The following is a 13,182-nucleotide window of genomic DNA, read 5'->3' on the forward strand; positions in this document are numbered from 1 at the left end:
TCAATGTTCAATGGTAGTAATACCTGTGATCTCAGATGTATATCTCGATGTGTACTATAAAGATTTAGTAGAAAACTTTATAACTGTTTAAAGGCATGAAAACTAATCTTGGGGACACAAGTTTCAGTTTAAGTTTCAGAAAACTGAACTTGCAGAACATTGCCATAGATAAAGATCAGTTATGTTTATATATCTTTACAGAATCTCATGACAAAATTCTGTGATGTAACACAGCACTTAACGATAGGCAAGAGCATTCATCACATCAGAATCCTCCTTAATTGAAAGGAAAATAGGGGATAACATGTTCATTAGGAGCTAGCTAGAGTTCTAGCAGTAAACTGAAGTTTATGTCCTTCCAAACCAGTAAAGTAACACGCAGGATGAACCCTAAAAACATTGGGCAACTTGAAGTGACAGAACAGATACAAAGTAGATGAATCCAACAATAACCATATCAAAATATGTGGAGATTGTGAGCTTCGTCTCGACGTCGTCCCCTGATGAATGTAATGCATCCATCCGATTTCTATCATTTGAAACGAATCCAATTACAGCCAGTTCAGCATACATTGACATATTGTCAATTGTAATGTCGATCTCGAGGAAGATGCTGCCTGCTAGCTGCAAGAGGACATGTTTTTCATGTATGAATTAGCTAAATTGTACCAGAAACAGAGCACTTTCACTTAATTTATTCAACAATGTATCGCTCATGCAGTGCTCCAGACTGAGACGGACTCACGAGCATGCTGAATGCATCAGTAGCATAAAAAATGGAGAATGAAATTCCATATTTCCCAAAGGAAGGAAAGGAATAAACTTATAATTGAGGAGTAAAATTAAAAAGGATGACTAAAAATTGTATTTGAAAAGAGTTCCCATTTTTTCTGTTGTTCTAAATTGGCTCCTACGTTGCGCTGCTGCATTTTACACATCATAGCAAGCATTGCAACACTACTAACTCGTAGACTGAACAAATGAATTATGTAACTAGTAATACCTGCATGGCACATATGGCGACTGAAATCAAGATAGAAAGAAACGAGAAGCAAAACGTAGTACATATGGGAAGGAAATCATATGTAGCGTTAGCAGCTGTGATCTTTACAATGGAATGGAAGCTCACGCTTGCTATTGGAGGATTTTAAGGTACATACGTCTTCCTCTTGTTTCTCTTCGTCAGACGAAGCTCGAGTACCATCTTCTTGCTCTGCTACATGTCAGTCGTGACTGAGGGTGGTGAGCTCTCCTTTTCGTCATCTTCCTCTAGCAGATCATCCTCTTTATCTGCCAGATTATTCTCTTGCTCCCGAATATGTCGATCATCCCATCTACGGACTACAAGGGTTGGATTGTTGGGGTGGACCTCGGTTGCACGCCTCAGACCTCGTGCACCAAGAGCGTAACGCTCACACGCTCCAGTGAAGGGAGATGTCCCATGGCCAAGTCGAGATCACCACTGCTACCATTACCGATGGCCATGTCGTTGTCCCATGCTCGGAGGCTGAACTCAAGGTACCTAACCCTCGGCATGGCTCCTCGTGGGAACATGGATGGCACTCTGTCGCGCGTTGGAAGGCGTTGGTGCTGACCACAAATCTCTCCACTACACGCTCCTCTATGCTGCCAGTTCTCCAAGGATTTGTATATCCCCCGGTCGCACTTGATCAACCCACATGTCTATACAGGTGATGAGGAGCAATGGGTTGATCCATGTCGGCAGAGTCGAGAACGAACCGGTAGATCCTTTGGACAGAAATCTGTGGAGAGATACAGGGGGCATCCAGCCTTCCTGCATCAGATTCAGACATCCACCAAATGCGTAGATATTCAGGATCTGCAGCCTGTGCAAACTTCCCAGGCACTCTACTAAAGCTTTGTCCTGCTTCTCACCCACTTCTTCCCATTCGATGGCAAGCACTCTCAGTCTGGTCAGTTGGCGCAGCTCTTTCACAATGTCTACACATTTACTAGTTGAGATACTCGACAACTCTTCTAGCGATGTCATTTCGCCTAGCTTGTCTGGCAGCCTTGTGTCAAAGCTAACACGTAGGCACATCAAACGTCGAAGCTGAACAATAGTGGCAGGCAACTTGTTTATACGAGATCCAACTAAGTCCAGTGTCTGCAAAAACTCTAGTTTGCCAATTTGCACTGAGAGCTCGTGACCAACATATGTGGCGGTATGGCTTTCTGCATATTTACTATTCCATTTTATAATGTATGTGTCTCGTAGTCCTAGGTATCTAAGGTGAAGTCACAACCTTCCAAATCCAATACTCCTATCATTTTAAAGCTTGAAAGGGATGGCATTAAGTTAATTGCAGGACTAAACATAGTGAAGGACCTCACTTGAAGCATAGTCAGGGTACACCAAGGGGTATTGCACTCTGTGGTGCTATGTTGGAGAGATAACCTGCGTACCTTGTTTCGTGAACATGTGATATTCCCAATATCATTGAACACAGTGATGAAGTTTTGTTGGCTTGACATGTGGCATATGAGATCAAGCACCATGTCATGTACACGACAAGCTTTTGCTCTGCCTTCAGCATCGATATCAATGGGTTGGATCATGCTTCTATTTACGAGTTCGTTAAAGTAATTTTCACCTTGCTCAAATAAGCTACCACCATTTTGTGTTTGTTGCACAAAACCTTCTGCTATCCACCTCCATATCAGCCGGTTTCTCCTAATCTCATAATCTTCTGGGAATACACTCAGACACAATAAACAAGACTTCAGATGTGAAGGTAGATCATAATAGCTGAAAGATAATATTTTCTGCATGTCTTCAACATTACGGCCTTCTGTAAGTCCACGTCCAATAGAATTGTGCAAAGTAAACCATTGATCCTTTGTCTGTAACTCCTTATTAGCCAAAAGGCTTGCTATAGTAATTATGGCTAATGGCACACCGCCACATTTTTTCAAAATTTCATTGGATACTTCCTCTAGTTCACAAGGACATCCATTCCCATGAGGAAATATTCTTTTATAGAAGAGTTTCTTGGAGTCATCTTCAGAAAGAGGTTTCATTTTATAGATTATATCATTATTGGCAGAGCAGCATGCTTTAGATACATTGACATTGCGGGTCGTGATGATTAACCTACTGCCAAGATTGTCTTTAGGAAAAGCACACTTGATATAGTCCCATACTCTCTCGTCCCATAAGTCATCGATTATGATAAAGTACCTGAATATTAGCTTGTGAGAATTTGGCATTAACAGGGAAAACAAATATATATAAAATTTGTAGCTTTGATGTTTTTCCTAGTTAGGAAGTCGTTACTCCCTCCGGCCCATTTTAATTGCACTTGTGGGTTTCTGTGTCCAACATTTAACCGTTATCTTTTTTGAATTTTTAGATTAGTATTTTTTTATTAGATGATAAAAGAGTAAAGTGCACCAACGGTCCCTAAACTTGTATAGGTATGTCATCTAGGTCCCTAAACTATCAAAATGCATTTTTGGGTCCCCGAACTTGTCCTGTGTGTCATATAGGTCCATCCGCTAACGTGGCATGTCACGGTGACGCCTACATGTCGGTGGGGACCCACATGCATTCACATAGAAAAAAATAAAATTTAAAAACATATTTTTCTCCTCTCTACCTTATAATTAATATTTTTAAATTTTATCTTTTTCCTCTTTACCTAAGAGAAGAAATATAGTTTTTTAATTTTATTTTTATACATATGACTAACATGTGGGGTCCCCACTGACACGTAGGCGCTATCGTGGCATGTCACGTTAGCGGATGGACCTATATGACACCCATGACAAGTTCGGGGACCCAAAAATGCATTTTGAGAATTCAGGGACCTAAATGACACACCCACATAAATTTAAGGACCGCTGGTGCACTTCACTTATGATAAAACATGAATAGTACTTTATGCGTGACGTATTTTTTTAAAAAATCTTCAAATAAGACGGACGATCAAACATTGGACACGAAAATACACAACTACACTTAAAATGGGACAGAGGGAATATTAAATTAAGAAGTGTCAGATTCTAGACGAGAAAAATGCTACTCCCTCTGGTTACATAATACTTGTTGTTTTGGACAAGACTCAAAATTTTAGAACTTTGACTATAAATAAATTTTAAAATGTTTTACTTTACAAGCATGGAAACTATATGTATAGATTAATCTTGAAAGATACAATGATAAAACCATATATTCGTTGTATATATAGGAAAATGCAGATTTGCATTTGAGCTCACATGCACCCACAATCTACACCGTTGATGTGTTCCAAGATTCGTGCTGCAAAATGTACCTAACCTTGATCAAATGAATTCTTACTATAAAAAGAAAAGATTAGGTTGGTACACAACACATATAATAAGTATGTTGCATTTTTTTACCAAATATTTTTTTCAATAACAATTATATATGAAATTTGTGCATGATATTTCTCTAACCCTTATTTTTTTATAACATGATATTTAGTCAACATGAGAAAATGTTACATCTATTATATCACCAAATTATCATCTTGCAAAAATGATATATCCTACCATCCAAAACTACATAAATGAGGTAATTATATAAACAAGGTAATTTATATAAACAAGGTAAATTTGATCTGATAATTTGATAACCTCAATGTTTTACATATAAGAAAAAAAATTACATCAACAAGGTATTTTGCACTTGTAAAAAATATTGTATAAAGTAAACATCATGTGATGGTACATTTTGTTAGTACCTAATGTACCTGCTCTAAGATTCGTGCAACCTATATATAGTGTGTAGATTGTGGGTGCATGTGTGCTCGAGTGCAATATATATATATATATATATATATATATATATATATATATATATATATATATATATATATATATATATATATATATATATATATATATATATATATATATATATATATATATATATATATATATATATATATATATATAGTGGCCGAAGTTGTCTTTTGAAGACCGTGCATTTGTCCTAAATGACAAGTATTATCGAATTGGAGGGAGTAGATACTTATAAGAACAATGTATTTATATACAATGATTACCAACACAGTACTAAAGACATGCATCCATGCAGACTCCAAAATAATGGTGAGATTATTTAACAAAAGAGAAAAAAAAAAGAATGTTGCGTAGCAAAGAAATGAAATACCCGCAGCTAAAGATATATATATTTTTTTAAAAAAGGATCGGCTTAAGCAATTGAGCAGAAATCATCATTTATGCTTATCCTAGAAGGTAAAGAAAGGTATATGTTCTCTGTTCGGTCATGGGTACCTCTTGTCCTGAAGAAATTCTCTCAATTCGTCAATGAGCTGTATTTCATCCCTTGATGATTCATTGATGTTTGCATATTTTACTTTGTCCAATTGATGAAGCATCTTCTTGAAAATCATTCTTACGTCAGGATTCCTAGAGACAGAAACAAAAGCCGAACAATCAAACTGTGCTTCAATTTTCTCATGCACTGCTCTTGCAAGAGTTGTCTTGCCCGGTCCTCCAAAGCCAACGATGGAGATAATCTTCAGTTGCTGCTTGGATGAATCTTCACCTTCTGTCAATGTCTTGATCAGTTCCTCCCTAGCGTGATCTATACCAACAAGATCTGTTGCGTCGATGTACAATGCTGTCAAGCGTGGATCAATAGTACTAGTAACCATGCCGCTGTTTTGCAGCTCGAGTCCGCTGTACCTTTCACGCAACCCAGCCATCTGCTGCGCGAGGGCTTGGGCTTCCTTGATGGCATCAGCAATCTGATGGAGCTCCTTTGCCTTTCTGAACAATTTGCTTATCTTTTTAATAGGCCTCTTGACTCTGTTCTTGAAGGTACTGGGCCCACTATGGGAGTCATCTTCCACACGTACCATGAATGCATCACCGGCATCCTCCATGTCGTACGAGATCTCTCTCACCTTGGATGCCCAGATCTTGACCTGATCATCTAGCTGGTCTAGGGGCACCTCAGCCACCTTACGGAGTGCAGCATGCATCATCGTGAGCTCTATCTCCAGAGACTTGACCCCTTCCCTCACATGCTTCTCAAGGTTGTATTCATCCTTGAGCAGCTTAGCAAGCTTGGGGAGGAGAGCTCTCATCGCCCCTGCTGTGACCTCCATGCCTCAATTTCTGCAATCATAGAAATTTCCACTCAGTCCATTTTACACCCCCAAACTTTTATATTTGTCTAAAATATACCCCCAAACTATAAAACCAGGTATTTGACACCCTCCAACTATCAAAACCGGACATTTTACCCCCTAAAGCTGTTTTAGACTGGTTTTGGACACCACGTCAGTATAGGTCTCACCAGTCAAACAATCCTCCTTTTTTTCCCTAAGCTCGCTGAGAAGCCGGCGAGCTCCCTCCCTCCGTCAGCTTCGTCCCCGGCATTCTCCCTCCCTCCATCCCTCCACGGCTCCACCCACCCACCGCCCCCACCCCCTTGATGATCCATCAACATCCATGCCGAGGGGGGAGATGCTATGGCGAGCGGCGAGCGACGACGCGAGATATCATCTGATGGGGCGGCGCCTGGAGTAGCGAGAGGTCGAGGAGATCATTGCCGCCTCCCTCACGAATCACAAGCCTGTTCTCCCCGCGCGGGAGACGCGGACCTCGCCGGAGCCACACGCACGAGGAGTCATCCCAGCATAGCGTCGTTGCCGCCTGGTTGAGGATGAGGAGTCGCTCGGGGAGGAGGAGCTCGAGCTCGCCGGCGACAACCAGCGCGCATCCGTCTTCGTTTCCGCCGCGACGGCGACGCCACGGCCCCTGTCCCTTCATCCCCGTGCTCGTCCCCACCCCTTCATCTCCCCATCTTCTCCAATCTTGGCCGAGGGGGTTGGCTCTACTGTGCTCTTCAGCGGTGAGTGAGTAGAGGGAGGGAAGAGAGGGAAACGCAACGCCAGATGATGGACGCGGAAGTCGAGGACGGTGCGACCAGCGGCAATGGATGGATGCGAAGAACAGGATCAACACAACCGGTGTCCGCGAGCTAGCTCCGTAATCACCGGTTGCCTCGCTCCATTTGCACAACCGAAGACTTTGAATGGCATGTCAAAAAAAAAAGAAGATTGGACCCAAAAACAATTAATCTGAATGCCATGTCATTTGCCACGCAGGCTAAAACCGTCTAATCTGAAACGAGGGGGTCATTTAAACGGTTTTGATAATTGGAGGTGTCAAATACCCGGTTTTATAGTTTAGGGATGTATTTTAGACAAAGGTAAAAGTTTGGGGGTTTAAAATGGACTTATCCCAACTACTTATAGAAACTACTCCTGCAATAATTGGGTATGCTTCCATTTTTTAGACGATCAAATCTTGACACCTCAACTAACGAAATTAAGTACAGACAAGTCTTGTATAAATACTTAGATGTGTGCTTGCTCTTCTTTTTTTTTTTTTTTTGGTAGATGATGAGATGTGTGCTTACTAATTAACCAGTAGAAACTGCAGAGAAGGGGAATGCTACTCTGTTGTCGTTTCCTGATGAAACTGGACAGCACCTTCCTGCTCAATTTGATCGTCCAATTCCAAGTCCCAACTCCTCCTCTCAGCTCATCTACAAAGAAATTGAAGAAAAAAAAAGAACAAATCATACAATTTGCACTCAAACTCACGGGCTTCCAGAACCCGATCAACTCCCGAATTCGACCATGCAATTCCGAGCTTTCAAATCGAACACTACAACGAATCTGCGAATTAGGGAGACTAACCTCACTGCTCGACCCATCGCCCCGACCTGCACAAGCCACTCTGCACGAAGAGAGAGAGATAGAGGGGAACCCACGGCCGCAGGAGGAAGAGAAAGAAATGGAGAAATGGAGTCAAGAGCCAAAGTCAGTCAAGCCCCGTGTGGGCCCTGCTTGTAATTGCCATGTTCAGCCGCCGGTAACAAAAGTTGCAGCTTCTTCGTGTTCAAGCTGAGGAAATGGGATTCTTTTTTTTTCATATGGAACAAAAGAGCCGTACATCGGGTATAATCTAATGGATTAGATTTAACCAGAGGATGGGACGCGCGCTAATGACACACCACCTGCTTATGATTTTTTTTAATTCACTCTTTAAACCTTTTGTTAGGCTAATTGACTTTGGTCCTACCTGTACTACTTTTTATCTTTTGTTAGTAAAATCAGAATTGGCTATCTAAACTTCTTTCATGCATTCGCTTCAATAAAAAAAAATTTGTATTAAGATATATATATATAGATATATATATATATATATATATATATATATATATATATATATATATATATATATATATATATATATATATATATAAGTAACAGAATATAGAGAACCAATGAATAATCACTGGTCATCTGGCAAATAGAGATTTAGTTCAATACATTATTATATTAAGAACATCTTCGCTAGGATCATGATAAGAAAAATGGGCCTGATTAACTAATATAGCATGCTACCATAATTCTGGCAAATAAAGTTCTATGAATATAATTAGTTAGTTTTACACTACTGACTTAGGAGTACAACTGGTTGTGTTCTTCCCCCAATTTTCCTAACTCACCTCTCTCGTATTTCGTGCGCACGCTTTTCAATATGCTAAACGGTGCGTTTTTTTAAAAGGTTTCTATATGAAATTTTTTAAAAAATCATATCAATTTATTTTTCAAAAAAATAATAAATACTTAATTAATCATAGGAAAATGCAGTGTTCTGTTTTGCGTACGTGGGAGGTGAGTTCCCAACCTCACCTCCCGAACATGTGTAGTTACGATGACAGACATAGATTTGAATATCTTCACCACTTAGGAAACACATGTGAACTACATAAACTTATGGACATACAATCTTCTAGCACCAGCGCAATTTTTGTCTATTAGATTGCTTGGCAGTTCTCATAGCAACTTGAACGGACGCGGCTTGCTTACTTGATCCGTCGGCACGCTCCTGTACACATGGCGCAATCCTAGAGTTTCCCAGCTTTTTCCCCCCTGGCCCACAACCATAACAGGTGAATCCCATCATTAACGGCAGGTAATTAACAATATATCACTGTATTTTAGAGGGAAAATTCTTTCTAGTTCGCACCAACAAAACTAGCTATGGGCCTATTTGGAGGAGGTTAAGATTATGAGAGACAGCTAGTTGGTAGTCAGCTTCTGAGAATCTGGAAAAATCGGGTTTCTCAACTTCTGGCTTCTAGTTCATTTTCTGGATTCTACAACTACAGATTCTCAAAATATGGATTAAAAGCTTGACTGTTTGGGGGAGTTTATGATTCTGAGAGAAGCTGTAGCTACTAAAAACTCTCCCAAATAGGCCATATATCTGCTTCAACAGAAGCATCACCCTCGGCAATTTTCTCACACATCTTCACTTGATCATACACCATCAAGCCACCAATATCCATGCCAAAATTTGAAGCAGTGGATGAGACTCTAAATGATCAAACCAAAAAAAGTAACATATGATACTTATATTCTTTGTCATTCTTGTTTTTTAACTTCCGATCAACCCTGTTTATGAGAAAAATATCTTTCACTACTGATGGATTCAACTACAAAGTACATGAATAATGTTAGGCTGCCCATTTTTTATTCTCTCTCTCTTCTCGAATCATTACTGCAATTATTTGATATCTCCCATGATAGAAATGAAATGTGAAGTAGAGTGTGGGTCGTAAACTCTAAAGTAGAAACCTGTAATGCAATCTTAGCTAACTGTCAGAAACCAAAACATAGACAAAAGTATTATTGCAAAACTTTATTTATTAGATTTGTAGTCATTGGCTGATTGACCTGTTTCCTTCCGGTTATGGCTACTTTTCGCAAAATTAGGGCATTCAGGAAACTATAGATACAAAAAATATAGGTCCCGTTCAAGAACATGTACCGAAGCTAGGTATGCAATTTTTATCTGAACAAGAAGATTATGACTTTTATAATAAGTACACTTTCAAGATAGGTTTTAGCATCAAAAGAGGCATTCAACACTTGGTAAAAAAACTCTTCTACAATAAAACAACGCGCATTTTGTTGTTCTCGTGAAGGTATTGACTAAACAAACTTGTTTTCATTACATTCATTCTAGGGATAAAATAAACCGATTGTTTATATAATAAACAGGAGCACGTGCTGAGGATAAAAGAGAAGAGACATTCAATTACAATAGGCCTGAAACTCGATGCAATTGTGAAGCGCGTATGAAGATAAGTCTCAGAAATTGATTATATCGTGTTTATGAATTTGTAGCTGCACATATCCACATTCTTGCTCCTCAAGATCAGGCCCACTATTTAAGATCCCAAAGGAAAGTTATAGAAGCACATATTGCAAATGCTGAACTTGTAAAATCTGTTGGCATTTCAAGTAAAGCAACCATTAATCTTACAGCCAAAGAAGCAGATGGACTGCACAACCTTGGATTTACTCGTGAACATACGAAAAATCGTTTATATTCGAAGAGACCACCGATGGAGTGGTGAAGTGGCGAAGTGGTGGTGATGGCCGGGGTTGTCATTTGCAGTTGCAGTGCTTGCTGCTTGGGAGGACCGGAGAATCACCAGTTGAAGAGTGGATGGCGGTGGTGGCGGTGATAGTGGAGGAGGACCGACGCCTAGTGCGGCGTTGCAGTGGGGAGGACTGATTGATGGAAGATGGAGGCGATGTTTGCGTCGACGACGGCAACACCCTCCTTGTTGTCTCGCGGCATCCATGGCTATACCCTGGCACAGCCACGGCTAACACTGGTCCCCCCTACCTCTACACCACCGGTCGCTGACTTCGTCACCGCACCTCCTGTAGCGTTGCCGCAATCTAGAGGTCCCGCCATGCTTGGATGGGCACCAATGACGACGGCAATGCCTCCAGCACTCGACACCTGACACCGGGAGCCCGCCTCTACTCCTCCATCCGCTACGCTGCAGTCACGGTCCTCTGCGCCTAAATATGAGCGACACGGTGAGGTGACATGGCCAGTGATTGGTGGCGGCTGTGGTTGAGTGGAGGAGGGTCCAGACGGGATCGACCGTGGTTGCAGTGTAGCTGAAGGCGCGACCGTCCCAGGGTGTGTTGAGAAGTGGCTCCGGCAGATGGGTGGCAGAGTGAAGCTGATTTGAGGTGTCACAAAACAATTTGTGGCGGGAGGATACGGAGGCGGGGTGGAGTACGGATGGGCATGATTCGGATTGGTGTGGTGCAACCTGCCAGCCACGGCAGGGGCATGCGAGTAGTCGTGACTCGTGAGAAGGCACAGCGACTGGAGTTGGAGTAGCGCGAGGAGAAGATGACACGGTGGTGTCATTACATGGGGCACGTGGGGATAGCACAACTGCGGGCGTGGTGGCGGTGTAACGGGTGGAGGAGAGGATCGCGGTGTAACGGGTGTGAAGCGGAATCGGTGATTTCACCTTTGCATTGTAAGAGAGAGAGAGAGGACTCACATCCGTTTTCAGCCGTTGGATGAGCAAATCGGATGGTTGAGGATAGAGATGTGGTTGTCTTGTGTACATTTTCTTAGATGCAGTTAGCAAAAGATGCAACTCCTTTTTTTTATATTAGTATAGATGTAGATATAGATATACTAAAAATAACCGAGAAAATAAGTATGTTGACCGTTATTAGAGCAAAAGCAGCGGTAGTAGTAATAACTAGCGAACAATGGATAGCAGATTAATGTCTACATAGAAGATTAGCACATATAGCGAGCTCTAAGTTACAATAACGATATTTAATAATCACACGAAAAATATACTGTGATTAAAAACTTTCAAACATATTGCTTGCTTCTAGGAACGTAAGGAATTTCGGTAATGCAAATGCATAGCCAAAATCTATTATTTTGGTACATGATAATATTAACTAGGGTGATTCCCCGCGCTTTGCTGCGAGAATTACTAAGCAATTTTCAATATATTTTTTCGATAATCAAGCTAGGAGTAAAAAGAAAACAAAATAATAAAACGTGGGGGTTTATCGGTACTTATTATAAAACAAACAAATAATACCCGTGATTTAATATGTAACATATTGATGAGTATATATTAAATATTAAAAAAATTATAGATATGTTTATTAAAATATTATGAAAATGATGTGATGAATGATGATAGATATACTTGCACGTTGATTTGTAGAATTAAATAAATTATAGATGATATTGTATGCTCGTATGGGGTTAAATATATAAATACTGCTAGTAGGTAATGATGTGGCATGGTTGCATGTTGATCTTTAGAAGTTAGGGTGCGTCAACTTTATACAAAGATAGGATAAAGCAATTAATGAATAAATTAGTGATATACCAATATTAATGCACGTGTAAATAGATATTTGGTTGCATACTTGCACCCAAATAGTTGATCTCTCCTTCTAACGTAACTAGAAACATCAAATAAATAGTGTGAAGGTAACTTAACTATCATGAGAAGTCATTGGAAATGTGAATATAATCCTTGCGGGTTGATAATACTTATCGTTTTGGACAAGGGCATGGTCTAAAAAAATAACTTTGACCATTATTTTCTATTATAATATATATAAAAGTGTTAATAAATATACGATTTTATTAAAGTATTTTTTTAAAACTAATCTATATATATGTAGTCACCATATTTGAAAGGGAAATATTTTAAAAATAATTTATAATCAAAGATTCTAAAGTTTAACGTCACTTTTATCTATTATCGGTCCGAAAAGAGTATAGTCTTAACTAGTTAAGGAAGGGTTGAGTTTATTTTATAAACATCTAATTTAAAAAGAATTTCACACGTGTGTGCTCTTTCAATTACCAGAGAGACTTTCATCTGAATCAATATGGCGAGTTCCTCCTCAACAACTCGACCACAGGTAGATTCACAAGTTTCTTTTACAATGGATTAATTCTAGAAACACGGGAACCATGTTTAGCTCAGCTGGCAAGCAGTTGCCAGCAGCTAATAATTAAGCCATTGGCCTGGGTTCGCACCCAGGTAACTCACCACCTCCCAAAAATAAATTATAGGCAAGATTATGTTACTTCTCTCTTACTTGAGACGAATTAACATTAATTGAGACGAAGATCCTTATTAATATACCACTTTTGTTCATTCAAAATTCTAGAAACGCATGAAATTAGGCTCTCAGAGCTCACCAACCCAGACAAATTGGGCTTACAGATCTTAAGGCCACCGCGCAAGATTGGGAGATTAGGCAAATTAATGAACCAAAA

At 40.0% G+C, this 13,182-nt stretch overlaps 1 protein-coding gene across 1 annotated transcript; it reads right to left on the reverse strand.

Annotated features, from left to right (window-relative positions):
* Positions 1–829: 829 nt before the first annotated feature.
* Positions 830–7,850, reverse strand: LOC4348009 (disease resistance protein RGA5-like). Its single transcript, XM_026020940.2, is given in 7 exon segments — positions 830–1,562; positions 1,565–1,624; positions 1,627–2,262; positions 2,265–3,202; positions 5,284–6,132; positions 7,442–7,570; positions 7,725–7,850. Coding segments are annotated over 5 exon segments (2,652 nt in total). The 5' UTR covers positions 6,123–6,132; positions 7,442–7,570; positions 7,725–7,850; the 3' UTR covers positions 830–1,383.
* Between the last annotated feature and the right edge of the window lie 5,332 nt (positions 7,851–13,182).

Source organism: Oryza sativa, chromosome 10, assembly GCF_034140825.1.
Source record: "Oryza sativa Japonica Group chromosome 10, ASM3414082v1".
NCBI classification, from domain to species: Eukaryota; Viridiplantae; Streptophyta; class Magnoliopsida; order Poales; family Poaceae; genus Oryza; species Oryza sativa.